Below are 18,039 nucleotides of genomic sequence, written 5' to 3'. Positions count from 1 at the left end.
TAACTGATTGTAGCTAAGAATGCAATACCACACAGAAGAAAAAGGATCTTCAACTGTAATGCACCAGGGACGGAAAACTAGTAGATAGCCAATACAAAGGAGCATTGATATTGCACACATGCGTGATGTCAAAGCATGTTGTGCCTCCAATGTAAACGACAAAACCTTTTGTGTATTAATCTTCTCAGCACTTGTTTTTTAACTGTCAATCTTCTTAATATAAACTTACCGATTGTCTTCTCATCACCTACAAACTAAAATTAGCCTCTAAATAAATAAGTGATACCGCTCATAATGAAGATGATTCGATTAATGTTGGCAACTACTTTGCTATGGGCCTAACAAATGCTATCAGGCCAAAGATGCTGCAAATAATAGTGATTGAGCTTCCATAGCCTCCACTCAAATGGTTCTTCTAAAGCCAAAGAAAAAGTTAGTTGCAGCCTTTGATATTCTCTCTTTTTAACTTTTCGATTATTTATCGAGTAATGAAGTTATCTTTGTGAGTAATAAGGTCTAATTGATATTGTAAAGAACGTCAAATTGTTCATTTCTTCATTTGCAATGATGTTCATGATGGCATATTTTTTCTACAAATTAATGTAAGCACAAACAATTAGGCAGAATGAATATCTGAATGTTGGGGACAATATAAAGCTTTTTTCATACAATTTGTAACCAATACATATTATTGAAAAAAGAATTTAATAGGATGCAAGATCAGTTCAAAAAGATGTTAAGCATGTTGTACTTTTTTCAACTATAACAAAGCAAGAATATAAAACCAAAATGACCTTGAAGAAAGGTGTTGAGTTACAGAGGCAAAATGTTGTGCCTAAACCTGTAACCCAAATATGCCACTAACTGAAGTCACAAAAGCAAATTTTCTACTTCATCTAAACCCATTGCAAGAGTTTGGGAATCTCACAAAATAAATAAAGGAAAATGTGATATGGGTTACAAAGATTTTGTTAGCTCTTATGTCCAGAATATTCCAAACCCAAAAAATTTATATCAGGTGGCATACAGATAAATGTCATCTTCAGTCTACATCTATTGATGATTCTTATGAAGTTCAAACATCTAAGCAACCCAAAGCAATAAGTACCAAGTCCAATAATGCCCAAGTTTGTTACCAATGTGGACATCAAGGTCATCTTTCTAGTAATTACTTTGACCTACAACCTTGTACATCATATGGTTTGAATACTCATTTTGTCAAACATTGTTATCCATTAGAACCACCTTCAAAGTTTAAAAAGTATATGGATTTTGGTTGGATAGATAATTCAGGGTCGAGATAGAAGGTTGATTTGTTAACCAAATCTAACCAAGTCTTATAAGACAGTTCAATCTATTACCAATGGTGAAAAGGTGCCTTCTCATAATGATGATGTAAATCTTATTGAGCCTACATTACCTATAGTTAATATTGATATTTCTGAGATGTCACTTCGTACATTTGATTAGCCAGCAATTGTTAAAAAGATTGAAGAAGTGAATCTGCTTCACATGAATGATGCAATTTATGTTTATTATGGTTACCTCTTATTCAGTAACTGCATCAAGGAGATCATGCTGTTAAAATTTTCCTCTCCCATCTGTCGGTCGGGGGGGTGTTGTTCTTCTGTATATGTCAAATTCGCATGCAGACTTCATAGATCATTGACACCTTGTGTTGGTATAATGATTAAACTTCAAAGTATCGATTGCACAATGTATGCTATATCAAATATTCTTTTTCATTGATTGCATCCAATACGTGGTAAGCAGAGCTGTCCAAGATTGATGGTGATTTCTCAAATTGGCTACTAAAGTTTGGTCAATTTTTCATAATGCAGCCTTGACAAAACAATTCACAATTTGAGACCTGTCAAAGTGACAACCTCATTATAAAAAGTTCAGATCCATCAAGGTAATAGGCTCATAAAGATTTGAGAACCATCAAAGCAACAGAGTCATTATCAAATTTGACACATGTAAGAGCAACAAAGACATTACAAGTTTGACACCTGTCAAAACAACAAGCTTATCATCAAATTTGAGACTTCTAATGGCAACAAGCTCGCTATCAAAGTTTGAACCCTATCAAAATAACAGAGTGAGTTCAAACAAATTACAGATCTATCGCAGTAACAGTCTTTCTAAAGAAACTTCAGATAAGCCAACAAATATTCTCATCAAAGTGTTGAGCAGCTTAAAATATCGATTGTTTAACAATAACCTTTCAGATTAAGGGAGGTGTTATCGTGTTAATCATCCGAATTAATGTTGGAATTAAGGTGTTTCAATCTTTGCAAATCCTAACATTGATTTTGCATTTATTTATTTATTATTTGCCTACAAATGTTTAGTCATCTAGTGGGACCCACAAGCTTGGTGGCATCCTACTTGGCGATGACGATATGACACATATCTTGACTAGTGTCAGCCTATGACATATCGGACAACTAACAAGCGATACCTTTTGCATGGAGAAGGTGGGCGCCTTGGGTTATGACGAGTTGCAAGAGAATAAGCTAATGTTAGTCATTTATGATGGATTCTCTTACAGCTAAGTGTTGTAAGTTAGATGCATAAGAGCCTCTATCATACCTCCAAATAGTAAATTTTGGGTGCTCAACTTAGGAGGCTTAAATGGCAAGTCATTTGGAGACGTACATGTGTCACTTGCATGCTTTTTGGTGGCTGAATAATAGGGCCAAATGCTTTGCACGACCCCATCTTGTTGCTTCATCTCGAAGCTTCCTTCTTTGATGTATTTCTCTATATAAGGTAGCCTTGGAGAGTATGAGTCATGTTAAGCTTGTAGGTGAAAAGTTATGCTACCAGAATTAATCCAAGTTGTGGGTTGTAGTTGCAGACTTTTGTTGAAGAAGCTAACTGCTGATATTGTATTGTAAGAATTTGATTACTAGAATACAAAGTACTGTGCTTTTAGAGTGTGGGGTTTTCCACCCGAAAAGATTTTCCCCATGATATATCTTATGTTCATTGTGTTTATCTCTATGCATGTTTATAATCTACTTGTAAATGTGTTTCTGATTCTGTAATAGAAGATTTGTAAAGAAAGTTTGCACTATCTCCCCCACTAGATTAGTGTTAGGAAGTGTTTTCTATGCCTTAGCTTCCTTTCAGTTGGTATCAAAGCATGGCCAGATTCGGTTTCGTTGTTGGGTAGCGGGTTTTTTGTACTGATCTCAATTTGAGTGGGAGCTTTTGTAGAGTATTTTCAAAATCTTGTTGCAAGAAGAAGATGGCAAGCACATCCACAAAAGTTGATATGGAAAAGTTTAATGGAAGCAACATCGAACTTTGGAAGTTGAAAATGGAGGCTATGCTCATGGATAGAGATCTATGTGAACCAATATCTAAAACAAAACCTCAAACCACGCCGCAAGATGATTGGGATAAAATGGATCGAAAAGCAAAGGGTTTGATAAGACTCTATTTGGTTAATTTGGTGCTCCTGAATGTCCATGAGGAGATGACTACAATTGCACTTTGGAAAAAGCTTGGTGATATTTATCAAGGGAAATCCTTGGTAAACAAGTTATTCTAGAGAAAGAAGTTGTATTCTCTGAGGATGGAAGAGGATATGTTGCGGATCACGTGAATGTGTTCAATATGCTTGTTGCTCAGCTATATTTTGTTGTTGACAAGATTGAAGATCAAGATAAATGTATGCTTCTATTATGTTCTTTGCCAAACTTGTGGGATCACCTTGTGATGGCCATTAGAAGCATAACAACCACTTTAAGATGGAGGATGTGGTTGGTTCGTTGTTATCTAAAGAGATGCAAAGGAAAACTTCTGAGTCAACTAAGGAGGCTCTTGTGGTTTGTGGTAAATCAAAAGAGAAATGCAAGAAGGGCAAGAAAGACAAAAGAGGCAAATCTAAATCCTGTGGGAGATTTAAGTCTCCTGGGAAGTCCAAGGCAAAATGTTGGAACTGCAGCAAAACTAATCATTTCTGTAAAGAATATAACGAGGAGAAAAAGGAGGAGAGACCCTCCAATTCAAATTCGGATAAATCCTCTCAAGATGACATTGAAGCATTTGTCGCAACCTTGGCAACACATGTATTGGAAGATGTGTGGCTAATAGATTCCTGTGCATCTTTTCACATGACCTCACATCGGGGTTGGTTTTCAAAGTATGAAAAATATGATAATGGGAAGCTGTATCTCGGTGATGACAATCATTTGAAAGTTTTTGGCCGTGGAAGAGTCAAGATTAGATTCCTTGATGGTAGAATGAATGGGATCGATGGTGTAATGCACATCTCGGGTTTGGCATGGAATCTACTCTCTGTAAGGAAATTGAGTGATGTGTGTGTGCAAGTCGTTTTCTCACAAGGTGGATGCAAGATGACTAGAGGTTCTATGGTGCTTGCTAAGGGTGTTCAAATAGTCACCCTGTATAAGCTAGATGCATGCACTATACGGTGCAATAGTGCTTATGTGGAGTCCAAGAAGAGGGCTCTAAATTCTTCATCTTCACTGTCAAATCAAGTTGTGAAGAGGACTATTGCTTCTACATCTGATGGTCATACTTTTTGGGTACCGAAGGTTCCTAATGCTTTACATATGAAACTCCCAGCTCAGAAGACAATGTTCTGGCACCAAAGACTTGATCACATTGGTGAGAAGGTTCTCAAAACCCTAAAAATTAAATGCCTTGTAGGGGGGCTTAATGATTGTAATCTTAAGTTCGATTTCTAAAAACACTGCATCTATGGTAAACAAAATCATGTTCAATTTTACTCTAGTTCTCACAAATCTTTTGGGTTGTTGGACTTGATACATTCTGATTTTTTGGTCTTGTTAATGTTCCTTCGATTTAAAATCTGTGTATTTCATTTCATTCATTGATGACTATAGTAGGACATTTGTTTATTTTCTCAGAAGTAAATCTGAAGTCTTTGGTTGGTTTAAGGAGTTTAAGGCTCTTGTTGAGAATCGAAATAGTAGAAAGATTAAGAGTTTGACGACTAACAATAGTGGTGAGTGTTGCTCAACAGATTTTGACAAGTTTTGTAAGGACCATGGGATTGAGAGGCATAAAACAATTCCATATACCCCTCAATAGAACGGAGTTGCAAAGAGGATGAACAAGACATTGATGGAGAGGGCTAGGAGTATGCCTAGTGGTGTTGGCCTCGAACAAAAGTTTTGGGCTGAAGCAGTAGTAGCCATTGCCTGCTATCTGGTAAACAGATCTCCTACATCAGCACTTGTGGAGGTGTGGTTAGGAAAGAAGCCTTCGATGAGACATTTCAAAGTATTTGGTTGTGAAGCTTATGCTCGTGTTCCGAGTGAAAAAAAGTTTAAGTTGGAGAACAAGGCAATGAAGTGTATCTTTATCAGCTATGGTGCCAGTGTAAAAGGGTACAAGCTTTGGGATCCAGTGACAAAGAAGGTTATCTATAGCAGAAGTGTTATTTTCAAAGAGATGAAATCTTCCACTATTGAGCTACAACCAAAGAAAGAGGAGAAACGGAATAAGAAGGTAGTTCAGATTCCTTCTACCCCTAAGAGAGAAGAACTACGAGCTCCCGGTGGACCTAATGATCGGGATAGCTCTAGCAGCTCTGAAAGTTCATAAGAAGATGAAGAACGTCAACCAAAGAAAAAGGAGAAACTGAATAAGGAGGTAGTTCAAATCCCTTCTATCCCTAAGAGAGAACAACTACGAGCTCCTGGTAGACCTAATGATGAGGATAGCTCTAGCAGGCCTGAAATTTCAGAAGAACATGAATAACCTCAACCTTAGCCTTTGAAGAGGTCTACTCGTGATGGGCAGCAACTTGATAGATATGGGTATTCACCAGCTAGGTTTGCATATTCATTTGTTAGATTCCAGTTGTATTTTAGCTTTGATTGCTAACATTGATGAGCCTAGGACTGTTAGAGAGGCTATGGGTATGCATAACGGAGATTTTTGGATGGAAAACACGAATGATGAGATGGCATCTTTGAAGAACAATACTTGGGATCTGGTACCTTTGCCTGAAGAATGTAAGCCCATGGTATGCAAATGGGCATGCAAGAAAAAATTAGGCCCTAATGGCAATGTTGAGAAGCATAAAGCACAATTGATCACAAAGGAGTATTCCCAAGTTGAGGTAATAGATTATGGTGACATTTTCTATCTTGTTGTAAAGCTGACATCCATTTGATTTTTGTTATGACTTGCTACAATTCATGATTGGGAAATCAAGCAAATGGATGTGAAGAGAACATTCCCTCATGGTGAAATGGTGGAAGAGATTTATATGTCATAGCCAAAGCATTTTGTAGTGAAAGGTAAAGAAAATCTAGTTTGCAAGTTGAAAAGTCTTTGTATGGTTTATAACAATCTCCTAGGATGTTGTACCAAAAGTTTAATACCTATGTGTTGAGTTTGGGATTTCAGAGGTCTAAATCCAATCATCATGTTTACTTCAAAACTAATAATGGTTGCATTTTTATTATTGCATTATATGTGGATGATATGTTACTATTTGGGAATGGATATTTGATTTCTAGCTTGAAGTCTCAGTTGTCAACACAATTTGAGATGAAAGATTTAGGTGCGTACATTCTAGGGATGGAGATTAGAAGAGACAGATATAATAGAAAGCTTTGGTTAAGCCAGAGTAAGTATGTGAATTCAGTGTTGGAGAGATTCAATACGACAACTTGTAGATCCATGATAGTTCCTATTACATTGGGAACGAAATTATCTATGAAGGATTGTTCAAAATCTCCTTTTGAGGTGGAGAAAATGGTCAATGTACCATATGTGAGTGCAGTTGGCAATCGCATGTATGTTATGGTCTATACAAGACAAGAATTGCAAGTCCATATGTGGCTAATCCTAGACAGGTGCATTGGGATGCAATTAAGAGAGTGTTCAGATATTTGAGGTGTACTTCTAAGTATTCCTTGTGCTATCATGTTTATCCTACTGGACCTCGGCATTTTATAAATATTCATGGATATGTGGATTCAAATTGGGCAAGTGATATTGACAGTAGAAGATCCACCAATGGTTAAGTCTTTAATATTAATGGTAGTGCTATTAGTTGGATGATTAAGCCACAAGTTGTAGTCGCTTTGTCCACGACGAAAGTGGAGTATATGGCAGCTACTCATGCTTGTAAGGAATCCATTTGGCTTAGACAATTGTGTTCAAATATTGGGTTTGATGCAAGATTGATTACTATCTATTGTGACAATCAGAGTGCTATTTACTTAGAAAAGAATCCAGCTTTCCATGCCAAAACAAAGCACATCAATGTTCAGTTTCATTTTGTTTGAGATGTGGTAGAGTATGGGAAGGTAAAATTGGAGAAGGTTGACACTTTGACAGATGTTGTAGATGCATTGATGAAACTAGTAAGCACAAAAAAGTTCAAATGGTGTTCCAGTTCTATGGGCCTCTCGGCACCCTGCAATTAATCTATGGGCTATTTGAAAGGTCTTTGACCAGCAGGAGAATGTTGGGATTAAGGTGTCCCAACCTTTGCAAATCCTAACATTGATTTTGCATTTATTTATTATTTGCCTACAAATGTCTAGTCATCTAGTGGTACCCACAGCTTTGGTGGCATCTTATTTGGCGATGACGATATAACACATTTTGCACATGTGGAGGTAGGCTTCCCACTTTGAGGATCTTGGCAAGTCCTAGTCTATGACATATTGGACAAGTGGTAGACGATACCTTTTGCATGGAGAAGGTGGGTGCCCAAGTCGGCTATGACGAGTTGTAAGAGAATAAGCTAATATTAGTCATTTATGATAGATTCTCTTACAGTTGTAAGTGTTGTAAGTTATGATGGTCGTAAGATGCATAAGAGCATCTGTCATACCTCCAAATAGTAAATTTCAGGTGCCCAACTCAGGAAGTTTGAATGGGTAGTCATTTGGAGATTTACATGTGTCATTTGCATGCTTTTTGGTGGTCGAAAAATAGGGCCAAATGCTTTGCACGACCCCATCTTATTGCTTCATCTAGAAGCTTCCTTCTTTGATGTAGTTCTCTATATAAGGTAGCCTTGGAGAGTATTAGTCATGTTAAGTTTGTTGGTGAAGTGTTAGGCGGACAGAATTAATCCAGGTTGTGGGTTGTAGTTGCAGACTCCTGTTGAAGAAGCTAAGTGTTGATATTGTATTGTAAGAATTCGATTACTAGAATACAAAGTACTATGCAATTGGAGTGTGGGGTTTTTCACCCAAAAGGGTTTTCCCCAAGATATATCTTGCATTCATTATGTTTATCTTAACGAGTGTTTATTATTATCTACTTACGAATGTGTTTTTGATTCTGTAATTTTAAAAAAATTCACTATCTCCCCCCACTAGATTAGCGTTAGGAAGCGTTTTCCACATCTTAGCTTTCAACTAACACATTTTAATACATTTTTCAATTTAAATGAGGTAGTTAAGTTGTCATGCTACCTATAAAATAATGATGTAAACATTTTTTTAAGTAATTTGCATTATATACAGTAAAATATATTTATCAATTCTGCCACCCTGGGCCTAAGAGATAGAAGTCATCAGCTTAACTAACGAAGCGCTTCTTTTGGAATCTTAATAAACTCTTACGTATAAATGTTCATACAGATTTGAATTCCAATGCTTCTGCATTGAAGCTTGTTATGGGCACAAAAGAGTGCGGAATAAAACACAATTTGAATTTCAAGGACACCGAGTAAAGCATCAGAAAATCATATGCATTTGAATCAACAAAGAGAACCACATAAAAAATGAACGCAGAATGGAGAATGGAGAATGGAGAATGGTATCACCAAAACTGACAAACAAGAAAGATGGCATCACATTCTATCAGAAGCAGAAAAAATTAAATTAAACAGAAGAGATTTTTTATTTGCTTTATTCTTTTGCCGTTCCATTGTGCATTTTTAAATTCAGAGCTTAAAGATTAAAGAGGTAAGTCCTTACCTTCTCCTCAAAATAGTACGATACAGTACTCCGGTACTAATAATGTTCAAGTTTTTCAATATTTGGTAACTTGGGGCATCCACATACAGGAAGATATAGTACTGCAAAAGAGTAACATAAGTTTGTTATATTGTCAGGATCATATAAGCCTACTGAGTTACAGAGTAGTGATGAAACCAAATGAAATCGTATGAAATACAACTCGCATATAGTCATTACATTGCCTAAAAACTACACTTATAATTTCATATGGTCAAAATGCAGGATATACGTAAAACAGTAGTAATCAAAACGGCAGTCGGTAAATTTATTATCTGAGCTATTAAAAGACGTCATAATTTTTACATTATTGCGGCCATAAGGGCTGAAACAAATCTGTTTTATATCCACAATTTCCATCATATCCAACGTCCACAGATATTAATAATGGGGATCTCTCAACTAGCCCAATGTAAACACCAAAGTTTCCCCACCATTCTTTGCAAATATTAATATAATTACTATTGATAAAGTGATAAATGGAAATAAATATTGGTTTGGGCCATAAGAATTAAGTCACAATTTTAATCAGAATACGTCATATACTTCAACAATTTCTCTAACGAAGAAAGGACTAATCCCCAACGACTGAGAATTCTCTATAAATATGACAGGATTTGACAAAACGTAATTGCCTTGAGAAGCTAAAAAAAAATAGCATAAAATCTCAATCGATTAATGTCATATTACATATTATGATGATACTGGCAATAAACTGTAATTTGGATATAATGATATGCAATTTTTTCCTCTTATCCTTAAAAGCGAATTGGAGAAAAATCAGTGAGTTAAGAAACAAAAAAATTTAGATATATGAACATACCTGTAGTAAATTTTTCACAAGATATAATCCCGCCGGTACAGGATAGACTTTGATCTCTTCCCAAGTGGTAAGAAGTCTGACAGATTAATTCAACCAGAGGATCAATATCAGACAACAAAATGTTCGTATAGATTAATCATATAATTCCACTCTGATACAGTTTGAAAACATCGAGTTTTTGAAAAAAAAAAGCTTCATTATGATCCTATCTTTTTAACAAATTTGATTGTAACTAATACCAGATTAGTTATAGGTGTATAGGCATGCATTCATAATCAAATGTACCAACAAATATGTCAATATTAGGTGTGTCGTACATTTTATAACTTCTAACGTCTGATTTATTTAATTTTTTATATCCATTCAGAAACGACATTATCTTTTGTAATTTGTAATTATATTTTAATTATTATGTGAGTTATTATATGTAATTTTTATAATTTAAGAAGTATGTTTATTAGGAAAAAAAATTATGATGAGAGGGAGTAAAATGTACGCTAGGAGAAATCAAGGAATATGATCAATAAGATCACAAGTGGAGTTTTAGATGAAAGAGGAAGCCCTTTATATAACTTCTTTTGATTTGGGTCTAGTGATTTATCATGGTTAATAATGCTTAAAATAGCTAGTGGCATCCAACAAATAGTTTTAGAGACCATTCATGATTGTAAAATCTGCACCTTTGATCAACTACAAATTTATTTTTTGCCAACTCATAACTACTTCCAACTGAATCAACCACCATCGTGATGACTACACTACACAAACAATTATGCTTACACTCAAAGCTGGTAAGCTCCCAAATGTTGGTGTCATCCCCAGTTCCATACCTAGGGTTGATTCGCAATGACCTTGCGCACATATCCCCTTTAAAAAATTAACAGATTAGTAGTTCACACATCATTATTAGAGAGAGTTCGTTCTCTCCTCTTGTATAACATCTTTGATCGTGCTTTTAACTCATGACTATTAAATAAGCATAAGCTATCAACTCGATCAAATTACAATAGAATGATATCAACGGGTCATCAAGTGTTGGTCTTCTACTAATCATTAGAGTACAACAACACAACAGTCATATCATTCCATAATCCCAAGTTCACACACAATGACTATCTCGAATACACATCACATATACACAAACTATGTCAGAGACACATAACTACTACAACATTAAATAGTTCATACGTGCATTTCATATACTAGAGTGACAGCTCTAGCATACCTCTCATATACTAGCTCCAACATGCATCACATATATTCAATGTAAATGATCCATATATAGTACATCACATTTCTACATAAAGAACAATGGGTAAAGTGGAAAATAAATGCATCCTATTGCATGCATCATCGCATTACCTAGTTCACAATCACATAAGCCCATAAGCAGATCTCGCTTAAAAGAGGAGAGGAATTTTGTTGCATCTGATACTACAACATAGGTCCCATCATTTTCCCAATCCACTGCCATCTATTTCGACAATCAAACAACCCATACTACTTGATCTCAAAGCTGGCTAAGGCATTAGTAACAAATGTGCACAAAAATCAAAGTTATTTACATAAGTATACAAAGAGAATTAACTAACATATACACAATAAGAGATAAACATATCCACAATGAGTGATTAACACCTACTCTTTTAGTCCATCCCAAATAGAAAAGGAATGTCAATGATTTACGCATAATATCATAGGTCCACTTTGTTATCACAATCTCCTGCACCCATCATGATGATGGCGAGCATCACTAGTTATGACACTATCAGATGGTTGGCAAGAGGATTCTACGTATTCATTACAATATCAAGCTTTCACCATTTATCCCAAGATACCAACTTCAATCGCTTATAAGTCATCGACAACAAGTCTATCCACCCTGGAAGTAACTTCTAGCATATACCACCGTGTGCCCTAGGTTGTATTATCAGCTATCTTCTTCACAACCCAAATAGCAGTTGGCAAATTGATCACCCCCATGCTATAGGCAACTACCTATTAAGCCTCTTGATACGGTGATTAGCTTTGATTAACAATATCCACATGATTAGGTAACTACCTGTGCAACTCTTGGCAACCTTCACCTCCCAAGGTTAAATCATTCACACAATGTAATATCTATCTACAAGTACTCAAATACCTTGGAGGTTCACAATTGTGGGTGTCAAACATAACATAGAATATTGTGGGTGTCAAATATAACATGGTTCACAATACTAGTCAACTAGTCCTATAATCACAATCAATTGATTCAAGAACATATACATAGAATATTATAGGTCTAGAATTGATTTTCACAAACACATAAGAATCGCATATGAATCACATGTGAAAAATAAACAAATACCAACTATAATGTAGATGTCCATTCACTTCATTGAACCTACTATTCAAAAGCATATATTAGGTATGGAATACAATTTTAACAAATTTCTTTAGCTCATTTATAACCATATTAAACCAATTTCAACCTAAACTAAAGCCTATTATAAAGGGATGGTTGAGGAAATTTAGGAACAACCCCAACCTTGGAGTTATTCCCCTAACCCCCAACAAACCTGGAGTCACAAAGGTATCTTTCGCCCTAAAATTGCCTTCATACCCACTTGTTCTCTTCACAAGGTTTCTCTCAAGGAACATTCACTTGTAATTCTTACATAAAAAACTCCTCATCTAATTAATACACAAGGGAAATAGGGTTTTCTGTCAAAAATAAGTTAAATGAACCTTAGAAAACTATTACTAACTTTGTTTTAAAAATACATAAATCTCCATACAAATTGATATTCCTTAACGAAGAAGAATAAGGATTATCTAAACTCGCTAATACTAGTTTCCAAGATATATCTCTCCAAACATGGAGATCTAAACATAACTAGGGACAAGTTGCCATACAATTCACGCTCAATCTAAAATAGAATATTGATAAAATGTAAAAGTTTCAATAAGGCTCCAAATTAGTTCCCACTAGAGTATGTTTCAATGATATCAACTAACATGATAACATAAGGCATCATCCTATCAACAAAACCACATAAAACCCCTTTAAAAATCAAAAGGCATAACTCAATCATTAAAAACATCCTTAGGTTGTTAGGAATAAGGTGTCTAAAGTTCTAATCATTTATATTTTAATTGATAATATATTACGAAAGGATTTCAATGGGTATATTCGATATTACAATTTAGAGTGTCAACTATCAAGAATGACATCACATATCATAATTACATTGCAAGATAGATGATATATCAACCTTCATTTTATGTAGGTTCTAACTATACACTTCTAATTGAAAGTAGCATTAGACAATCTGGCACTAAAGCGCAAGAGCTAAGGATATTGTCACAGTAATGTCCAGAGCAAAAGATGAAATGCATCCTCTGTATGTTGACTTCATAGTAATATAATAAGGATCTAGTTTAGGAGAAATATATGGAAATAATGTATACATTATTACTATTTTGGACTTCCGAATCTTATTTATGTTAAGAGATAGTGAGTATGATAAAGGTGAGCAATTATATTTTTAGCGTGAATTCTTCAAGTTCAATTAGATGAGTAATGAAAGCGTTGTTAATTTGATTATACCAACTATGCATACGAAGGCCTTCATGGGATGTTCATCAGATCTAAGCTCTTAATGAATTTAGATTTTGATGACATGAGTAGACTATCTTATCTCTAATTGTACAAGGACATGCCTAGATCAATAATCATGTGTGATTGTAAAACAAAGAAATTTTTAGATATAAATAAGGTTTTTTTGTCCTTAAAAATTTTTATCTTATTTGTTCGTAAATGTAGTGTTGTAAATTACACTCTATGTAATTCTATGCTACATAAGCGTCTCCACTTTACGCTAACTAAAGACAACCTTGATTGTCTTGTCCTTTTGCCCATCATGCTTGCCTTGTCAGTCTCCGCATTGTCCTTTTCCTGACCCTGCCAACTGTTTGACATGTACACACTAGCGCACTGCGGAGACGTCCACACACCACACTAGCACCCCACGAATCTAACAATCTGAAGGCGGTCGTTTGAGCATTACACCTAAACCTGGAAAATGCCTGTAACGCCTCTCCACAACCACTGACACCCATTTTTGTCCCTGCATGTTTATCTTTTTGTTTTGGTCTCATTTTTGCTCTCTAGTTGGTTCTCTAGATCTTTGTCTGGTGTTGGATTTGATCTCTGTTGCTTCTACTCACTCACACGCTTGTTCATTGTCTAACTTCAAAGCTCTCTTATTGTGTTCTTGACTCTCGCATATTGTTACCATTTTTATTATTCTTTGCAAAACATCGGCTTGTTCTTCTTCTTCATCCAACAGGATGCTCACTTTGGGTGTGGAAGGGGAGTCTTCTTCTTCCTCTATCTTTCATTATCTCCATAGCATACTCATCCAGATATTGTTGTTGTATCTATCTTTCATCTATTATTTGATTTATCAGTTTATCTATCATTCTATCTATCTATATTGGTTGTTCGCGGAGGTGGAAAAACCAAAGCGAGTGTCTAACTATGGCAAGCCTCTAAAACACAGCCACAACATTTTCGTCCTTGTTCGCCGTATGTGCACGTTGTTGAGCAGATTTGGGGAGGTGCTTGAGACTTCAAGCGTGGACTAGCTATGAGATTATACCTCTTCCTTCTTTCCTTTTTGTTACTTGATAGTTAGTTGTTTTTACTTTTTGCATTGTTATTTCACTCAATTTCTATTATCTGGGCACATTTTCGTCACAATTCATTCTTTGTACGAACTTTGTGACTCTATTCGTACAGGACGCCAACGTGTCACATTGTCGTCATATACCCACACGTGCGTCCTCAAACAAAATGTCACTAGGTTGCATCAAAGAGACTCTATGACACGTTCAGTGTCATCTAAGGGGTATCTAACAGTCCTAGACCCTGTCCTGCATCCCAAGGGGAGAGGTTAATTAGTGAGTCCCTAATAGGTGGTCACCCACCTGTCAAAGTGGTTCACTTTTTCCCCTCTATAGTAAACATCATGTTATCTAATTGTTTTGGATTCCTATCTTCACTCATGAAATTTTAATATATGGATCTTGAATTTGTTCTAATAATGGAACATAACTAACAAGATTTTTGGAGCTCAACTTTCCTAAGATGGTGTCCACACATGAATTGAACGCCTTTGTAGCGCAGTCGATTCTCCATACCACCTACAAACACTTAATGTAAAAAAATTGAACTATGATCATGGTGAGATGAATGTTTAACAAATGAACCCATATAATCTATTGTTATAAATTAGGATCTTAGGATATTAATTATTATAAACAAGATATAAAAAAAATGTGTTAAGAATCATACAACCATAAATTAACACATTACACACGATATACATGGGGGCAACCCTTTTGGGTAAAAAAACCGCATAAAGCATCATTTTATTATAACACTTACAGATGTAGTTGTGATGTTTAAAATGGTGTCAATAATCAATAAACAAACACAATAGATGAAACAACATTAAATTAGGAAGCATATGAAAATGAGCTCCAAAGTGACAACTCAAAAGTTGAGTAGCTACATGATCATGATTATGCAAAATTATGGCTATAATGATTTGATGCAAGATTAAAGCTAGGATGATTATGCTAAAATGTTCAAGAGAACCTAGATTATCATGATTATGATGATTAAACTATGTTAAACATGCTAAGATGACCTAATTGTCAAATATGCTAAATGATTAAGAGATCTAATTGAACTATAATAACGATGCAAAAAAACTAGAATGCAAGAGGATTAGGAGGATTGATTGATGAAAATGAGAGGCTAAGGAATTCCTAGGCCAAGGTTGAGGTGGCAAGAATCGACGATCAAGATTCGACCTGGAGATACCAAAGGCTAGGATTGAGGAAGTTGGAGAAGAGGTTGGAAGGAGGGACACATGTCATCTCTGTGGTGACAAGTGACAAGGATCTTCAACCAATTGCTCATGAGAGAGCAAGTGTCAAAGAGGCAAAGACGTGGCCAAAGTGTCATGTGTCTCAAGGAGGGAATATCCAACCCACGAGAGGTTAGGATAAGGAGGTTAGGATGTGCAAGATGTATAGGGTTAGTTAGACCCTAGGGTTAGATTGAATGGGTTAGGTTAGGGGGTGGTTAGGCTAGGTGGTTAAAGTTAGGACACATGTGCCCAGTTTGAATTTAGAAATTCAAATAAAAGGAAAATGATAATTAAACTCAACAAATTGATTTAATTTGTTTTATTTAATTATGGGATTAGAATAATTGAATTTGATGGGGGGAAATAGATTAATTAATCAAGGGAGTATTGAAATGAACTAAATGAATAAATCCTTAGATTTAGTCACAAGTAGAGGAATAGGGGAATTAATTAAATCACTTGTGAATTTAATCAATTAAGGAAGGTTTATTAATTAAATAACTACATATTCAATTACTTATCTCCAAACCATTTTTGATTGTATACAGTAGTCTATCATAAAATAGACAAGAACCTGGGGGCACTCCTCCAATGCTTCCACATGACCAATAATACCTCTTGTGCATAGTGATACAACTCACCATAAAGCTCCAAATTCACAAACCTCTAAAATGAGAGAGAACCTCTGAAATAAAGGAGTAATGGTGACTTCACTAGTCACGCCTTTTTAATAACCCTCATTCACAAATAACTAACAATTCAATAGTTATTAGATTATAGTTATTTCAAATGGGATATGCTTATAAAGCTTATAATACATAAGGTTTTATAACCTTAAATATTAGAACATTATATATAAATGTTATAAGGATATGACCCCTAAAAAATTATGTTCTAACATCTATAAATTTATGCCTTTATATTGATTATAACAATAAATAAAGATCAAATATTTAATGATTCAAATTGACAACTGAAATATCATACTTCAAAAGAATAGAAGTATAATAAATATTGTTCATAAATACACACGTGATTAAAGTAAATTAAACAAAGAATTATGATTGATAATTTTATATAGTATAAGGATGTGATAATTTTAGATGTATAAAAGCCACAAAATAGTATAGAAGTAGTGGCAAAGGTAACTTGGTTCATGAATATAATATAGTTAAAGATAAAAACTCTAATATCAATCAAGAAATGTTAGAAACTATACGTGTACAAGTTGAAGCAATGAAATCTAATTATGGAGATCATAAATAGTGATGAAAAATAAAGAGGATTGAGATAGGTTTTCTAAACGATGCAAAACATAAAGTGTATCGTACCTAACAAATGGGATGGTTGTGTTAGTGATAGGTATCACATTTATATAAGGCATTTTTTAGCTACCTTATTGGTACTATTGTAGCCATATATAGGCCATATAATGGTGTGTGTGTGTGTGTGTGTGAAAATGAGCTTGTATTATGTATCACATTCTTTAATGATTGAATAAACTTTTGAGTCAAAATTCATTAATGTTGATTTAATAGGGCAATGGTGATACGTATTGAAAACTTGTGTATGTTAGTGATACATAGATGGGACTATTCTTAAGTTACCAAAAACAAGAATTGTGATGACAATTCGATAATGCGATGAGAAATGAAATTCGAAAAGGTTGTACATAAAAAACAATACACAAATAGATATATTAAATAACTTTTTATTTCAATAAAATTATAATAAATTTAAAATTAATATTAATTATATTATCATTTCTTATATAAAAAAATCAATGATATTTTTAAATATTTAAAATATAAATAAATATTTTTAAAAAGTAAAAATATAAAAAAACTTATATAAAAATCAAAATATTGACTAGCTAGAAAACAACTCATTGATTCAAACAAGTGGGTAAAGAGACTTCATAGAAACAAGCTGACATAAATAAACTAATTGATTAGCTTCAATGCTACTCTTTTAACCAATGAAAAGAAACCAAAACTAATGCATGTCAAGGGCTACTAAAAAGCATGTGTATACTCTTTTACTTCAAATGTATTAAATTCATATGCATAAAAAACTAATTGTTAACTCGTTGAAATAGAAGGGAAAGTCTAAAAGGACGCATCAGACAGGAAAAGCCAAAATAGAGATTTTTGCTGTAAACGCCTTTGCAGAAGATTGAGATGGCCCAGACGACTTAGAAATGTCCGCTGATGATGACCCAGACGACATTTTCTTGTCACATTTCTAATAACAAAGGACTTTTCTGAATGTACTCTCAAGAAATAGGTATAGGTCTAGA

At 34.7% G+C, this 18,039-nt stretch overlaps 1 protein-coding gene across 4 annotated transcripts in view; it reads right to left on the bottom strand.

Annotated features, from left to right (window-relative positions):
• LOC131071957 (CMP-sialic acid transporter 2) overlaps positions 1-18,039 on the bottom strand; it is a 34,346-nt gene that overhangs the window by 6,456 nt on the left and 9,851 nt on the right. For all 4 annotated transcript variants that reach the window (XM_058007932.2, XM_058007934.2, XM_058007933.2 and 1 more), the window contains exons 6-7: positions 9,817-9,892; positions 8,955-9,055 (exon numbers count right to left, since the gene is read on the bottom strand). In XM_058007932.2, coding sequence (XP_057863915.2) covers positions 8,955-9,055; positions 9,817-9,892 — 177 coding nt within the window. The remainder of the gene's footprint in view (positions 1-8,954; positions 9,056-9,816; positions 9,893-18,039) is intronic.

Source organism: Cryptomeria japonica, chromosome 1 (genome assembly GCF_030272615.1).
Source record: "Cryptomeria japonica chromosome 1, Sugi_1.0, whole genome shotgun sequence".
Taxonomy (NCBI): domain Eukaryota; kingdom Viridiplantae; phylum Streptophyta; class Pinopsida; order Cupressales; family Cupressaceae; genus Cryptomeria; species Cryptomeria japonica.
The sequence above is the reverse complement of the archived record's forward strand: the minus strand, read 5'-3'. Positions and strand labels throughout refer to the sequence as shown.